The sequence below is a fragment of the Clytia hemisphaerica genome, unplaced genomic scaffold (assembly GCF_902728285.1).
Source record: "Clytia hemisphaerica strain Z4C2 unplaced genomic scaffold, Clytia hemisphaerica genome assembly, whole genome shotgun sequence".
Taxonomy (NCBI): domain Eukaryota; kingdom Metazoa; phylum Cnidaria; class Hydrozoa; order Leptothecata; family Clytiidae; genus Clytia; species Clytia hemisphaerica.
The window spans coordinates 77,652-93,271 of record NW_027103905.1 but is presented as its reverse complement, the minus strand read 5'-3'; the positions used below and the strand labels follow the sequence as shown (position 1 = coordinate 93,271).

At 39.9% G+C, this 15,620-nt stretch overlaps 3 protein-coding genes across 3 annotated transcripts; all 3 read left to right on the top strand.

Annotated features, from left to right (window-relative positions):
• The first annotated feature begins 8,447 nt into the window (after positions 1 to 8,447).
• On the top strand, positions 8,448 to 12,380 carry LOC136809021 (titin-like). The gene has a single exon (XM_067065599.1). It carries the CDS (start codon positions 8,448 to 8,450, stop codon positions 12,378 to 12,380), a length of 3,933 nt encoding a protein of 1,310 aa, XP_066921700.1.
• A 648-nt stretch (positions 12,381 to 13,028) lies between these two features.
• On the top strand, positions 13,029 to 13,661 carry LOC136809020 (uncharacterized). Its single transcript, XM_067065598.1, has one exon. The coding sequence runs from the start codon at positions 13,029 to 13,031 to the stop codon at positions 13,659 to 13,661; it is 633 nt and encodes a 210-aa protein (XP_066921699.1).
• Positions 13,662 to 13,858: 197 nt separating this feature from the next.
• Positions 13,859 to 14,972, top strand: LOC136809019 (neurofilament medium polypeptide-like). The gene has a single exon (XM_067065597.1). It carries the CDS (start codon positions 13,986 to 13,988, stop codon positions 14,970 to 14,972), a length of 987 nt encoding a protein of 328 aa, XP_066921698.1. The 5' UTR covers positions 13,859 to 13,985.
• Positions 14,973 to 15,620: the final 648 nt, after the last annotated feature.

Sequence of the window (15,620 nt, the reverse complement as noted above, 5' to 3'; positions counted from 1 at the left end):
AGTTCTTCGAGCAGTGATGAGGATCAACCTGAACAAGAAGCAGTGATATTACATCTTGCAAAGGAAGAAACAGTTAAACTGACAACCATCCAAACTCTTGAAAGTATTCCAATTGAGAAAGAATCGGAAGTTGAAGTGCCTGAAAGTCCTAAAGGTGATTTAATCTCTGTCACAGTGTCAACGAAGGATCAAGTGGATGTTGTCGAGTATACTACTATACCTGAAAGAAAAATGTATTCCAGTTCTTCGAGCAGTGATGAAGATAAACTTGAAGTAGAAGCAGTTACATTACATCTTGCAAAGGAAGAAACAGTTAAAATTTCAACCATTCAAACTGTTGAAAGTATTCCAGTTGAGGAAGAATCTGAAATTGAAGTCCCTGAAAGTCCTAACGGTGAATTAATCTCTGTCACTGTGTCAACTACGGATCCTGTGGATGTTGTCGAGTATACTACTATACCTGAAAGAAAGATGTCTTCCAGTTCTTGCAGCAGTATTGAATATCAACTTGAAGGAGCAACGATTGATTTTGTGAGATATTCCATTGACGATGAAAATTGGATTAAAACAAAAAATGAAGAATTTGTAGTCATTTCTCAAACTGACGTTTTGGATTCTTCAAGGACAGTAACATCTGTTAACTATGTTGAAGTCAACATGGACACACCGGATATCGTAACTGTTTCGATTGATCTTCCTAAGTCATTAGTTGAGGAGTCATTACAACGATTTGAACCGCCTGATGTATCTTTTTTAACAATTGGAAATTTGTCTGCCTCTGGAGAGAAACAAGTTACACTACCTATTGCAAAAGAAGAAACATCAAACATGGCAACCATGCAGACTGTTGAAAGTATTCCAGTCGAGGAAGAATCTGAAGTTAAAGTCCCTGAAAGTCCTAAAGGTGAATTAATCTCTGTCACAGTGTCAACGACGGATCCAGTGGATGTTGTCGAGTATACTACTATACCTGAAAGAAAGATGTCTTCCAGTTCTTCGAGCAGTGATGAGGATCAACCTGAACAAGAAGCAGTGATATTACATCTTGCAAAGGAAGAAACAGTTAAAATTGCAACCATCCAAACTCTTGAAAGTATTCCAATTGAGAAAGAATCGGAAGTTGAAGTGCCTGAAAGTCCTAAAGGTGAATTAATCTCTGTCACAGTGTCAACGACGGATCTTGTGGATGTTGTCGAGTATACTACTTTACCTGAAAGAAAGATGTCATCCAGTTCTTCGAGCAGTGATGAGGATCAACCTGAACAAGAAGCAGTGATATTACATCTTGCAAAGGAAGAAACAGTTAAACTGACAACCATTCAGACGGTTGAAAGTATTCCAGTTGAGGAAGAATCTGAAGTTGAAGTCCCTGAAAGTCCTAAAGGTGAATTAATCTCTGTCACAGTTTCAACGACCGATCCTGTGGATGTTGTCGAGTATACTACTTTACCTGAAAGAAAGATGTCATCCAGTTCTTCGAGCAGTGATGAGGATCAACCTGAAGAAGAAGCAGTGATATTACATGTTGCAAAGGAAGAAACAGTTAAACTGGCAACCATCCAAACTCTTGAAAGTATTCCAGTTGAGGAAGAATCTGAAGTTGAAGTCCCTGAAAGTCCTAAAGGTGAATTAATCTCTGTTACAGTTTCAACGACGGGTCCTGTGGATGTTGTCGAGTATACTACTATACATGAAAGAAAGATGTCTTCCAGTTCTTCGAGCAGTGATGAAGATCAATCAGAAGTAGAAGCAATTACATTACATCTTGCAAAGGAAGAAACAGTTAAACTGGCAACAATTCAGACGGTTGAAAGCATTCCAGTTGAGGAAGAATCTGAAGTTGAAGTCCCTGATAGTCCTAATGATGAATTAATTTATGTCACAGTGTCAACAACGGATCCTGTTAAAGTTGTCGAGTTTACTACTATACCTGAAAGAAAGATGTGTTCCAGTTCTTCGAGCAGTGATGAGGATCAACCTGAAGAAGAGGCAGTTACATTACATCTTGCAAAGGAAAAAACAGTTAAACTGGCAACCATTCAGACGGTTGAAAGTATTCCAGTTGAGGAAGAATCTGAAGTTGAAGTCCCTGAAAGTCCTAAAGTTGAATTAATTTCTGTCACTGTGTCAACTACGGATCCTGTGGATGTTGTCGAGTATACTCCTATACCTGAAAGAAAGATGTCTTCCAGTTCTTCGAGCAGTGACGAGGATCAACCTGAAGATGAAGCAGTCACATTACACATAGTCAAGGAAGAAACAGTTAAAATTGCGACCATCCAGACCGTTGAAAGTATCCAAGTTTGCGAAGAATCTGAAGTTGAAGTCCCTGAAAGTCTTAAAGGTGAATTAATCTCTGTCACAGTGTCAACGACAGATCCTGTGGATGTTGTCGAGTATACTACTCTACCTAAAAGAAAGATGTCTTCCAGTTCTTCCTGCAGTGATGAGGATCAACCTGAAGAAGAAGCAGTTACATTACATCTTGCAAAGGAAGAAACAGTTAAACTTGCAACCATTCATACGGTTGAAAATATTCCAGTTGAGGAAGAATCTGAAGTTGAAGTCCCTGAAAGTCCTAAAGGTGAATTAATCTCTGTTACAGTTTCAACGACGGGTCCTGTGGATGTTGTCGAGTATACTACTATACCTGAAAGAAAGATGTCTTCCAGTTCTTCGAGCAGTGATGAGAATCAACCTGAAGAAGAGGCAGTTACATTACATCTTGCAAAGGAAGAAACAGTTAAACTGGCAACTATTCAGACGGTTGAAAGCATTCCAGTTGAGGAAGAATCTGAAGTTGACGTCCCTGAAAGTCCTAAAGGTGAATTAATTTCTGTCACTGTGTCAACTACGGATTCTGTCAACGTTGTCGAGTATACTACTATACATGAAAGAAAGATGTCTTCCAGTTCTTCGAGCAGTGATGAAGATCAACCTGAAGATGAAGCAGTCACATTACACATAGTCAAGGAAGAAACAGTTAAAATTGCGACCATCCAGACCGTTGAAAGTATCCAAGTTTGCGGAGAATCTGAAGTTGAAGTCCCTGAAAGTCCTAAAGGTGAATTAATCTCTGTCACAGTGTCATCGACGGATCCTGTGGATGTTGTCGAGTATACTACTATACCTGAAAGAAAGATGTCTTTCAGTTCTTCGAGCAGTGATGAGGATCAACCTGAACAAGAAGCAGTGATATTACATCTTGCAAAGGAAGAAACAGTTAAAATTGCAACCATTCAGACGGTTGAAAGCATTCCAGTTGAGGAAGAATCTGAAGTTGAAGTTCCTCAAAGTCCTAAAGGTGAATTAATTTCTGTCACAGTGTCAACAACGGATCCTGTTAATGTTGTTGAGTATACTACTCTACCTGAAAGAAAGATGTCTTCCAGTTCTTGCAGCAGTATTGAATATCAACTTGAAGGAGCAACGATTGATTTTGTGAGATATTCCATTGATGATGAAAATTGGATTAAAACAAAAAATGAAGAATTTGTAGTCATTTCTCAAACTGACGTTTTGGATTCTTCAAGGACAGTAACATCTGTTAACTATGTTGAAGTCAACATGGACACACCGGATATCGTAACTGTTTCGATTGATCTTCCTAAGTCATTAGTTGAGGAGTCATTACAACGATTTGAACCGCCTGATGTATCTTTTTTAACAATTGAAAATTTGTCTGCCTCTGGAGAGAAACAAGTTACACTACCTATTGCAAAAAAAGAAATATCAAAAATGGCAACCATGCAGACTGTTGAAAGTATTCCAGTCGAGGAAGAATCTGAAGTTAAAGTCCCTGAAAGTCCTAAAGGTGAATTAATCTCTGTCACAGTGTCAACAACGGATCCAGTGGATGTTGTCGAGTATACTACTATACCTGAAAGAAAGATGTCTTCCAGTTCTTCGAGCAGTGATGAGGATCAACCTGAACAAGAAGCAGCGATATTACATCTTGCAAAGGAAGAAACAGTTAAACTGGCAACCATCCAAACTCTTGAAAGTATTCCAGTTGAGGAAGAATCGGAAGTTGAAGTGCCTGAAAGTCCTAAAGGTGAATTAATCTCTGTCACAGTGTCAACGACGGATCTTGTGGATGTTGTCGAGTATACTACTATACCTGAAAGAAAGATGTCTTCCAGTTCTTCGAGCAGTGATGAGGATCAACCTGAACAAGAAGCAGTGATATTACATCTTGCAAAGGAAGAAACAGTCAAAATTGCAACCATCCAGACCGTTGAAAGTATCCAAGGTGGCGAAGAATCTGAAGTTGAAGTCCCTGAAAGTCCTAAAGGTGAATTAATCTCTGTCACAGTTTCAACGACGGATCATGTGGATGTTGTCGAGTATACTACTTTACCTGAAAGAAAGATGTCATCCAGTTCTTCGAGCAGTGATGAGGATCAACCTGAACAAGAAGCAGTGGTATTACATCTTGCAAAGGAAGAAACAGTTAAACTGGCAACCATCCAAACTCTTGAAAGTATTCCAGTTGAGGAAGAATCTGAAGTTGAAGTGCCTGAAAGTCCTAAAGGTGAATTAATTTATGTCACAGTGTCAACGACGGATCCTGTGGATGTTGTCGAGTATACTACTCTACCTAAAAGAAAGATGTCTTCCAGTTCTTCCTGCAGTGATGAGGATCAACCTGAAGAAGAAGCAGTTACATTACATCTTGCAAAGGAAGAAACAGTTAAACTTGCAACCATTCATACGGTTGAAAGTATTCCATTTGAGGAAGAATCTAAAGTTGAAGTCCCAGAAAGTCCTAAAGGTGAATTAATCTCTGTTACAGTTTCAACGACGGTTCCTCTGGATGTTGTCGAGTATACTACTATACCAGAAATAAAGATGTCTTCCAGTTCTTCGAGCAGTGATGAGGATCAACCTGAAGAAGAGGCAGTTACATTACATCTTGCAAAGGAAGAAACAGTTAAACTGGCAACTATTCAGACTGTTGAAAGCATTCCAGTTGAGGAAGAATCTGAAGTTGACGTCCCAGAAAGTCCTAAAGGTGAATTAATTTCTGTCACTGTGTCAACTACGGATTCTGTCAATGTTGTCGAGTATACTACTATACATGAAGGAAAGATGTCTTCCAGTTCTTCGAGCAGTGATGAAGATCAACCAGAAGTAGAAGCAATTACATTACATCTTGCAAAGGAAGAAACAGTTAAACTGGCAACAATTCAGACGGTTGAAAGCATTCAAGTTGAGGAAGAATCTGAAGTTGAAGTCCCTGATAGTCCTAAAGATGAATTAATTCATGTCACAGTGTCAACAACGGATCCTGTCAAAGTTGTCGAGTATACTACTATACCTGAAAGAAAGATGTGTTCCAGTTCTTCGAGCAGTGATGAGGATCAATCTGAAGAAGAGGCAGTTACATTACATCTTGCAAAGGAAAAAACAGTTAAACTGGCAACCATTCAGATGGTTGAAAGTATTCCAGTTGAGGAAGAATCTGAAGTTGAAGTCCCTGAAAGTCCTAAAGGTGAATTAATTTCTGTCACTGTGTCAACTACGGATCCTGTGGATGTTGTCGAGTATACTGCTATACCTGAAAGAAAGATGTCTTCCAGTTCTTCGAGCAGTGATGAGGATCAACCTGAAGATGAAGCAGTCACATTACACATAGTGAAAGAAGAAACAGTTAAAATTGCGACCATCCAGACCGTTGAAAGTATCCAAGTTTGCCAAGACTCTGAAGTTGAAGTCCCTGAAAGTCCTAAAGGTGAATTTATCTCTGTCACAGTGTCAACGACGGATCCTGTGGATGTTGTCGAGTATACTACTATACCTGAAAGAAAGATGTCTTCCAGTTCTTCGAGCAGTGATGAGGATCAACCTGAAGAAGAGGCAGTTACATTACATCTTGCAAAGGAAGAAACTGTTAAACTGGCAACCATTCAGACGGTTGAAAGTATTCCAGTCGAGGAAGAATCTGAAGTTAAAGTGCCTGAAAGTCCTAAAGGTGAATTAATTTCTGTCACAGTGTCAACGACGGATCTTGTGGATGTTGTCGAGTATACTACTATACCTGAAAGAAAGATGTCTTCCAGTTCTTCGAGAAGTGATGAAGATCAACCAGAAGAAGAAGCAGTTACATTACATCTTGCAAAGAAAGAAACAGTTAAACTGGCCACCATTCAGACGGTTGAAAGTATTCCAGTTGAGGAAGAATCTGAAGTTGAAGTCCCTGAAAGTCCTAAAGGTGAATTAATTTCTGTCACTGTGTCAACTACGGATCCTGTGGATGTTGTCGAGTATACTACTATACCTGAAAGAAAGATGTCTTCCAGTTCTTCGAGCAGTGATGAGGATCAACCTGAAGAAGAGGCAGTTACATTACATCTTGCAAAGAAAAAAACAGTTAAACTGGCAACCATCCAAACTTTTGAAAGTATTCCATTCGAGGAAGAATCTGAAGTTGAAGTCCCTGAAAGTCCTAAAGGTGAATTAATTTCTGTCACTGTGTCAATTACGGATCCTGTGGATGTTGTCGAGTATACTACAATACCTGAAAGAAAGATGTCTTCCAGTTCTTCGAGCAGTGATGAGGATCAACCTGAACGAGAAACAGTGATATTACATCTTGCAAAGGAAGAAACAGTTAGACTGGCAACCATCCAAACTCTTGAAAGTATTCCAGTTGAGGAAGAATCTGAAGTTGAAGTCCCTGAAAGTCCTAGAGGTGAATTAATCTCTGTCACAGTGTCAACGACGGATCCAGTGGATGTTGTCGAGTATACTACTATACCTGAAAGAAAGATGTCTTCCAGTTCTTCGAGCAGTGATGAGGATCAACCTGAAGAAGAAGCAGTCACATTACACATAGTTAAGGAAGAAACAGTTAAAATTGCAACCATCCAGACCGTTGAAAGTATCCAAGTTGGCGAAGAATCTGAAGTTGAAGTCCCTGAAAGTCCTAAAGGTGAATTAATCTCTGTCACAGTTTCAACGACGGATCCTGTGGATTTTGTCGAGTATACTACTTTACCTGAAAGAAAGATGTCATCCAGTTCTTCGAGCAGTGATGAGGATCAACCTGAACAAGAAGCAGTGGTATTACATCTTGCAAAGGAAGAAACAGTTAAACTGGCAACCATCCAAACTCTTGAAAGTATTCCAGTTGAGGAAGAATCTGAAGTTGAAGTGCCTGAAAGTCCTAAAGGTGAATTAATTTATGTCACAGTGTCAACTGCGGATCCTGTGGATATTGTCGAGTATACTACTATACCTGAAAGAAAGATGTCTTCCAGTTCTTCGAGCAGTGATGAGGATCAACCTGAAGAAGAGGCAGTTACATTACATCTTGCAAAGAAAAAAACAGTTAAACTGGCAACCATCCAAACTCTTGAAAGTATTCCATTCGAGGAAGAATTTGAAGTTGAAGTCCCTGAAAGTCCTAAAGGTGAATTAATTTCTGTCACTGTGTCAATTACGGATCCTGTGGATGTTGTCGAGTATACTACAATACCTGAAAGAAAGATGTCTTCCAGTTCTTCGAGCAGTGATGAGGATCAACCTGAACGAGAAACAGTGATATTACATCTTGCAAAGGAAGAAACAGTTAGACTGGCAACCATCCAAACTCTTGAAAGTATTCCAGTTGAGGAAGAATCTGAAGTTGAAGTCCCTGAAAGTCCTAGAGGTGAATTAATCTCTGTCACAGTGTCAACGACGGATCCAGTGGATGTTGTCGAGTATACTACTATACCTGAAAGAAAGATGTCTTCCAGTTCTTCGAGCAGTGATGAGGATCAACCTGAAGAAGAAGCAGTCACATTACACATAGTTAAGGAAGAAACAGTTAAAATTGCAACCATCCAGACCGTTGAAAGTATCCAAGTTGGTGAAGAATCTGAAGTTGAAGTACCTGAAAGTCCTAAAGGTGAATTAATCTCTGTCACAGTGTCAACGACGGATCCTGTGGATTTTGTCGAGTATACTACTTACCTGAAAGAAAGATGTCTTCCAGTTCTTCGAGCAGTGATGAGGATCAACCTGAACAAGAAGCAGTGATATTACATCTTGCAAAGGAAGAAACAGTTAAACTGGCAACCATCCAAACTCTTGAAAGTATTCCAGTTGAGGAAGAATCTGAAGTTGAAGTCCCTGAAAGTCCTAAAGGTGAATTAATCTCTGTCACAGTGTCAACGACGGATCCTGTGGATGTTGTCGAGTATACTACTATACCTGAAAGAAAGATGTCTTCCAGTTCTTCGAGCAGTGATGAGGATCAACCTGAAGAAGAGGCAGTTACATTACATCTTGCAAAGAAAAAAACAGTTAAACTGGCAACCATCCAAACGGTGAAAGTATTCCATTCGAGGAAGAATTGAAGTTGAAGTCCTGAAAGTCCTAAAGGTGAATTAATTTCTGTCACAGTGTCAACGACGGATCCTGTGGATGTTGTCGAGTATACTACTATACCTGAAAGAAAGATGTCTTCCAGTTCTTCGAGCAGTGATGAGGATCAACCTGAACGAGAAACAGTGATATTACATCTTGCAAAGGAAGAAACAGTTAAACTGGCAACCATCCAGACCGTTGAAAGTATCGAAGTTGGTGAAGAATCTGAAGTTGAAGTGCCTGAAAGTCCTAAAGGTGAGTTAATCTCTGTCACAGTGTCAACGACGGATCCTGTGGATGTTGTCGAGTATACTACTATACCTGAAAGAAAGATGTCATCCAGTTCTTCGAGCAGTGATGAAGATCAACGAGGAGAAGAAGAAGCAGTTACATTACATCTTGCAAAGAAAGAAACAGTTAAACTGGCCACCTTTCAGACGATTGAAAGTATTCCAGTTGAGGAAGAATCTGAAGTTGAAGTCCCTGAAAGTCCTAAAGGTGAATTAATTTCTGTCACTGTGTCAACTGCGGATCCTGTGGATGTTGTCGAGTATACTACTATACCTGAAAGAAAGATATCTTCCAGTTCTTCGAGCAGTGATGAGGATCAACCTGAACAAGGAGCATTGATATTACATCTTGCAAAGGAAGAAACTGTTAGACTGGCAACCATCCAAACTCTTGAAATTATTCCAGTCGAGGAAGAATCTGAAGTTGAAGTACCTGAAAGTCCTAAAAGTGAATTAATCTCTGTCACAGTGTCAACGACGGATCCTGTGGATGTTGTCGAGTATACTACTATACCTGAAAGAAAGATGTCTTCCAGTTCTTCGAGCAGTGATGAGGATCAACCTGAAGAAGAGGCAGTTACATTACATCTTGCAAAGGAAAAAACAGTTAAACTGGCAACCATTCAGACGGTTGAAAGTATTCCAGTTGAGGAAGAATCTGAAGTTGAAGTCCCTGAAAGTCCTAAAGGTGAATTAATCTCTGTCACAGTGTCAACGACGGATCCTGTGGATGTTGTCGAGTATACTACTATACCTGAAAGAAAGATGTCTTCCAGTTCTTCGAGCAGTGATGAGGATCAACCTGAAGAAGAAGCAGTTACATTACATCTTGCAAAGGAAGAAACAGTTAAACTGGCAACCATTCAGACGGTTGAAAGTATTCCAGTTGAGGAAGAATCTGAAGTTGAAGTCCCTGAAAGTCCTAAAGGTGAATTAATCTCTGTCACAGTGTCAACGACGGATCCTGTGGATGTTGTCGAGTATACTACTATACCTGAAAGAAAGATGTCTTCCAGTTCTTCGAGCAGTGATGAGGATCAACCTGAACAAGAAGCAGTGATATTACATCTTGCAAAGGAAGAAACAGTTAAACTGGCAACCATCCAAACTCTTGAAAGTATTCCAGTCGAGGAAGAATCTGAAGTTGAAGTCCCTGAAAGTCCTAAAGGTGAATTAATCTCTGTCACAGTGTCAACGACGGATCCTGTGGATGTTGTCGAGTATACTACTATACCTGAAAGAAAGATGTCTTCCAGTTCTTCGAGCAGTGATGAGGATCAACCTGAAGAAGAGGCAGTTACATTACATCTTGCAAAGGAAGAAACAGTTAAACTGGCAACCATTCAGACGGTTGAAAGTATTCCAGTTGAGGAAGAATCTGAAGTTGAAGTCCCTGAAAGTCCTAAAGGTGAATTAATCTCTGTCACAGTGTCAACGACGGATCCAGTGGATGTTGTCGAGTATACTACTATACCTGAAAGAAAGATGTCTTCCAGTTCTTCGAGCAGTGATGAGGATCAACCTGAAGAAGAAGCAGTTACATTACATCTTGCAAAGGAAGAAACAGTTAAACTGGCAACCATTCAGACAGTTGAAAGTATTCCAGTTGAGGAGGAATCTGAAGTTGAAATTCCTGAAAGTCCTAAAGGTGAATTAATCTCTGTCACAGTGTCAACGACGGATCCTGTGGATGTTGTCGAGTATACTACTATACCTGAAAGAAAGATGTCTTCCAGTTCTTCGAGCAGTGATGAAGATCAACCAGAAGAAGAAGCAGTTACATTACATCTTGCAAAGGAAGAAACAGTTAAACTGGCAACCATTCAGACGGTTGAAAGTATTCCAGTTGAGGAAGAATCTGAAGTTGAAGTACCTGAAAGTCCTAAAGGTGAATTAATCTCTGTCACAGTGTCAACGACGGATCCTGTGGATGTTGTCGAGTATACTACTATACCTGAAAGAAAGATGTCTTCCAGTTCTTCGAGCAGTGATGAGGATCAACCTGAAGAAGAAGCAGTGATATTACATCTTGCAAAGGAAGAAACAGTTAAACTGGCAACCATCCAGACGGTTGAAAGTATTCCAGTTGAGGAAGAATCTGAAGTTGAAGTCCCTGAAAGTCCTAAAGGTGAATTAATCTCTGTCACAGTGTCAACGACGGATCCTGTGGATGTTGTCGAGTATACTACTATACCTGAAAGAAAGATGTCTTCCAGTTCTTCGAGCAGTGATGAAGATCAACGAGGAGAAGAAGAAGCAGTTACATTACATCTTGCAAAGGAAGAAACAGTTAAACTGGCAACCATTCAGACGGTTGAAAGCATTCCAGTTGAGGAAGAATCTGAAGTTGAAGTTCCTGAAAGTCCTAAAGGTGAATTAATCTCTGTCACAGTGTCAACGACGGATCCTGTGGATGTTGTCGAGTATACTACTATACCTGAAAAAAGATGTCTTCCAGTCTCGAGCAGTGATGAGGATCAACCTGAAGAAGAGGCAGTTACATTACATCTTGCAAAGGAAGAAACAGTTAAACTGGCAACCATTCAGACGGTTGAAAGTATTCCAGTTGAGGAAGAATCTGAAGTTGAAGTCCCTGAAAGTCCTAAAGGTGAATTAATTTCTGTCACTGTGTCAACTACGGATCCTGTGGATGTTGTCGAGTATACTACTATACCTGAAAGAAAGATGTCTTCCAGTTCTTCGAGCAGTGATGAGGATCAACCTGAAGAAGAAGCAGTGATATTACATCTTGCAAAGGAAGAAACAGTTAAACTGGCAACCATTCAGACGGTTGAAAGTATTCCAGTTGAGGAAGAATCTGAAGTTGAAGTCCCTGAAAGTCCTAAAGGTGAATTAATCTCTGTCACAGTGTCAACGACGGATCCTGTGGATGTTGTCGAGTATACTACTATACCTGAAAGAAAGATGTCTTCCAGTTCTTCGAGCAGTGATGAAGATCAACCAGAAGAAGAAGCAGTTACATTACATCTTGCAAAGGAAGAAACAGTTAAACTGGCAACCATTCAGACGGTAGAAAGCATTCTAGTTGAGGAAGAATCTGAAGTTGAAGTTCCTGAAAGTCCTAAAGGTGAATTAATCTCTGTCACAGTGTCAACGACGGATCCTGTGGATGTTGTCGAGTATACTACTATACCTGAAAGAAAGATGTCTTCCAGTTCTTCGAGCAGTGATGAGGATCAACCTGAAGAGAGCAGTACATTACATCTTGCAAAGGAAGAAACAGTTAAACTGGCAACCATTCAGACGGTTGAAAGCATTCCAGTTGAGGAAGAATCTGAAGTTGAAGTTCCTGAAAGTCCTAAAGGTGAATTAATCTCTGTCACAGTGTCAACGACGGATCCTGTGGATGTTGTCGAGTATACTACTATACCTGAAAGAAAGATGTCTTCCAGTTCTTCGAGCAGTGATGAAGATCAACCAGAAGAAGAAGCAGTTACATTACATCTTGCAAAGGAAGAAACAGTTAAACTGGCAACCATTCAGACGGTTGAAAGCATTCCAGTTGAGGAAGAATCTGAAGTTGAAGTTCCTGAAAGTCCTAAAGGTGAATTAATTTCTGTCACAGTGTCAACAACGGATCCTGTCAATGTTGTTGAGTATACTACTCTACCTGAAAGAAAGATGTCTTCCAGTTCTAGCAGCAGTATTGAATATCAACTTGAAGGAGCAACGATTGATTTTGTGAGATATTCCATTGACGAAAAAATGGATTAAAACAAAAAATGAAGAATTTGTAGTCATTTCTCAAACTGACGTTTTGGATTCTTCAAGGATAACATCTGTTAACTATGTTGAAGTCACATGGACACACCGATATCGTAACTGTTCGATTGATCTTCGTAAGTCATTAGTTGAGGAGTCATTACAACGATTTGAACCGCCTGATGTATCTTTTTTAACAATTGAAAATTTGTCTGCCTCTGGAGAGAAACAAGTTACACTACCCATTGCAAAAGAAGAAACATCAAAAATGGCAACCATGCAGACTGTTGAAAGTATTCCAGTCGAGGAAGAATCTGAAGTTGAAGTCCCTGAAAGTCCTAAAGGTGAATTAATCTCTGTCACAGTGTCAACGACGGATCCTGTGGATGTTGTCGAGTATACTACTATACCTGAAAGAAAGATGTCTTCCAGTTCTTCGAGCAGTGATGAGGATCAACCTGAAGAAGAAGCAGTGACATTACATCTTGCAAAGGAAGAAACAGTTAAACTGGCAACCATTCAGACGGTTGAAAGTATTCCAGTTGAGGAAGAATCTGAAGTTGAAGTCCCTGAAAGTCCTAAGGTGAATTAATCTCTGTCACAGTGTCAACGACGGATCCTGTGGATGTTGTCGAGTATACTACTATACCTGAAAGAAAGATGTCTTCCAGTTCTTCGAGCAGTGATGAGGATCAACCTGAAGAAGAAGCAGTGATATTACATCTTGCAAAGGAAGAAACAGTTAAACTGGCAACCATCCAAACTCTTGAAAGTATTCCAGTTGAGGAAGAATCTGAAGTTGAAGTCCCTGAAAGTCCTAAAGGTGAATTAATCTCTGTCACAGTGTCAACGACGGATCCAGTGGATGTTGTCGAGTATACTACTATACCTGAAAGAAAGATGTCTTCCAGTTCTTCGAGCAGTGATGAAGATCAACCAGAAGAAGAAGCAGTTACATTACATCTTGCAAAGGAAGAAACAGTTAAACTGGCAACCATTCAGACGGTTGAAAGCATTCCAGTCGAGGAAGAATCTGAAGTTGAAGTCCCTGAAAGTCCTAAGGGTGAATTAATCTCTGTCACAGTGTCAACGACGGATCCTGTGGATGTTGTCGAGTATACTACTATACCTGAAAGAAAGATGTCTTCCAGTTCTTCGAGCAGTGATGAGGATCAACCTGAAGAAGAGGCAGTTACATTACATCTTGCAAAGGAAAAAACAGTTAAACTGGCAACCATTCAGACGGTTGAAAGTATTCCAGTTGAGGAAGAATCTGAAGTTGAAGTTCCCTGAAAGTCCTAAAGGTGAATTAATTCTGTCACAGTGTCAACGACGGATCCTGTGGATGTTGTCGAGTATACTACTATACCTGAAAAAAGATGTCTTTCAGTTCTTCGAGCAGTGATGAGGATCAACTGAAGAAGAAGCCTGACATTACATCTTGCAAAGGAAGAAACAGTTAAACTGGCAACCATTCAAACGGTTGAAAGTATTCCAGTCGAGGAAGAATCTGAAGTTGAAGTTCCTGAAAGTCCTAAAGGTGAATTAATCTCTGTCACAGTGTCAACGACGGATCCTGTGGATGTTGTCGAGTATACTACTATACCTGAAAGAAAGATGTCTTCCAGTTCTTCGAGCAGTGATGAAGATCAACCTGAAGAAGAAGCAGTTACATTACATCTTGCAAAGGAAGAAACAGTTAAACTGGCAACCATTCAGACGGTTGAAAGCATTCCAGTTGAGGAAGAATCTGAAGTTGAAGTTCCTGAAAGTCCTAAAGGTGAATTAATCTCTGTCACAGTGTCAACGACGGATCCTGTGGATGTTGTCGAGTATACTACTATACCTGAAAGAAAGATGTCTTCCAGTTCTTCGAGCAGTGATGAAGATCAACCAGAAGAAGAAGCAGTTACATTACATCTTGCAAAGGAAGAAACAGTTAAAATTGCAACCATCCAGACCGTTGAAAGTATCCAAGTTGGTGAAGAATCTGAAGTTGAAATACCTGAAAGTCCTAAAGGTGAATTAATCTCTGTCACAGTGTCAACGACGGATCCTGTGGATGTTGTCGAGTATACTACTATACCTGAAAGAAAGATGTCTTCCAGTTCTTCGAGCAGTGATGAGGATCAACCTGAAGAAGAAGCAGTTACATTACATCTTGCAAAGGAAGAAACAGTTAAACTAGCAACCATCCAAACTCTTGAAAGTATTCCAGTTGAGGAAGAATCTGAAGTTGAAGTCCCTGAAAGTCCTAAAGGTGAATTAATCTCTGTCACAGTGTCAACGACGGATCCTGTGGATGTTGTCGAGTATACTACTATACCTGAAAGAAAGATGTCTTCCAGTTCTTCGAGCAGTGATGAGGATCAACCTGAAGAAGAAGCAGTGACATTACATCTTGCAAAGGAAGAAACAGTTAAACTGGCAACCATTCAGACAGTTGAAAGTATTCCAGTTGAGGAAGAATCTGAAGTTGAAGTCCCTGGAAGTCCTAAAGGTGAATTAATTTCTGTCACAGTGTCAACAACGGATCCTGTGGATGTTGTCGAGTATACTACTATACCTGAAAGAAGATGTCTTCCAGTTCTAGCAGCAGTATGAGGATCAACTTGAAGGAGCAACGATTGATTTGTGAGATATTCCATGACGATGAAAAGTGGAATTAAAACAAAAAAAAGGAGAATTTGTAGTCATTTCTCAAACTGACGTTGTTTGGAATTCTTCAAGGACAGTAACAATCTGTGTAACTATGTTGAAGTCAACATGGACACAAACGGATATCGTAAACTGTTTCGATTGATCTTCCGAAGTCATTCGTTGAGGAGTCATTACAACGATTTGAACCGCTGATTATCTTTTTTAACAATTGAAAATTTGTCTGCCTCTGGAGAGAAACAAGTTACGCTACCCATTGCAAAAGAAGAAACATCTAAAATGGCAACCATGCAGACTGTTGAAAGTATTCCAGTCGAGGAAGAATCTGAAGTTGAAGTCCCTGAAAGTCCTAAAGGTGAATTAATCTCTGTCACAGTGTCAACGACGGAATACACTGGGATGTTGTCGAGTATACTACTATACCGTGAAAGAAAGATGTCTTCCAGTTCTTCGAGCAGTGATGAGGATCAACCTGAAGAAGAAGCAGTCACATTACACATAGTTAGGAAAAAAACAGTTACAATGCAACCATCCAGACGTTGAAAGTATCCATTGGTGAAGAATCTGAAGTTGAAATACCTGAAAGTCCTAAAG

Bases quoted from the DNA above. Each gene is read 5' to 3' on its own strand.
- LOC136809019 (XM_067065597.1), top strand. From the start codon at position 13,986: ATGTCTTCCAGTTCTTCGAGCAGTGATGAAGATCAACCTGAAGAAGAA.
- LOC136809021 (XM_067065599.1), top strand. From the start codon at position 8,448: ATGTCTTCCAGTTCTTCGAGCAGTGATGAGGATCAACCTGAACGAGAA.
- LOC136809020 (XM_067065598.1), top strand. From the start codon at position 13,029: ATGTCTTCCAGTTCTTCGAGCAGTGATGAGGATCAACCTGAAGAAGAA.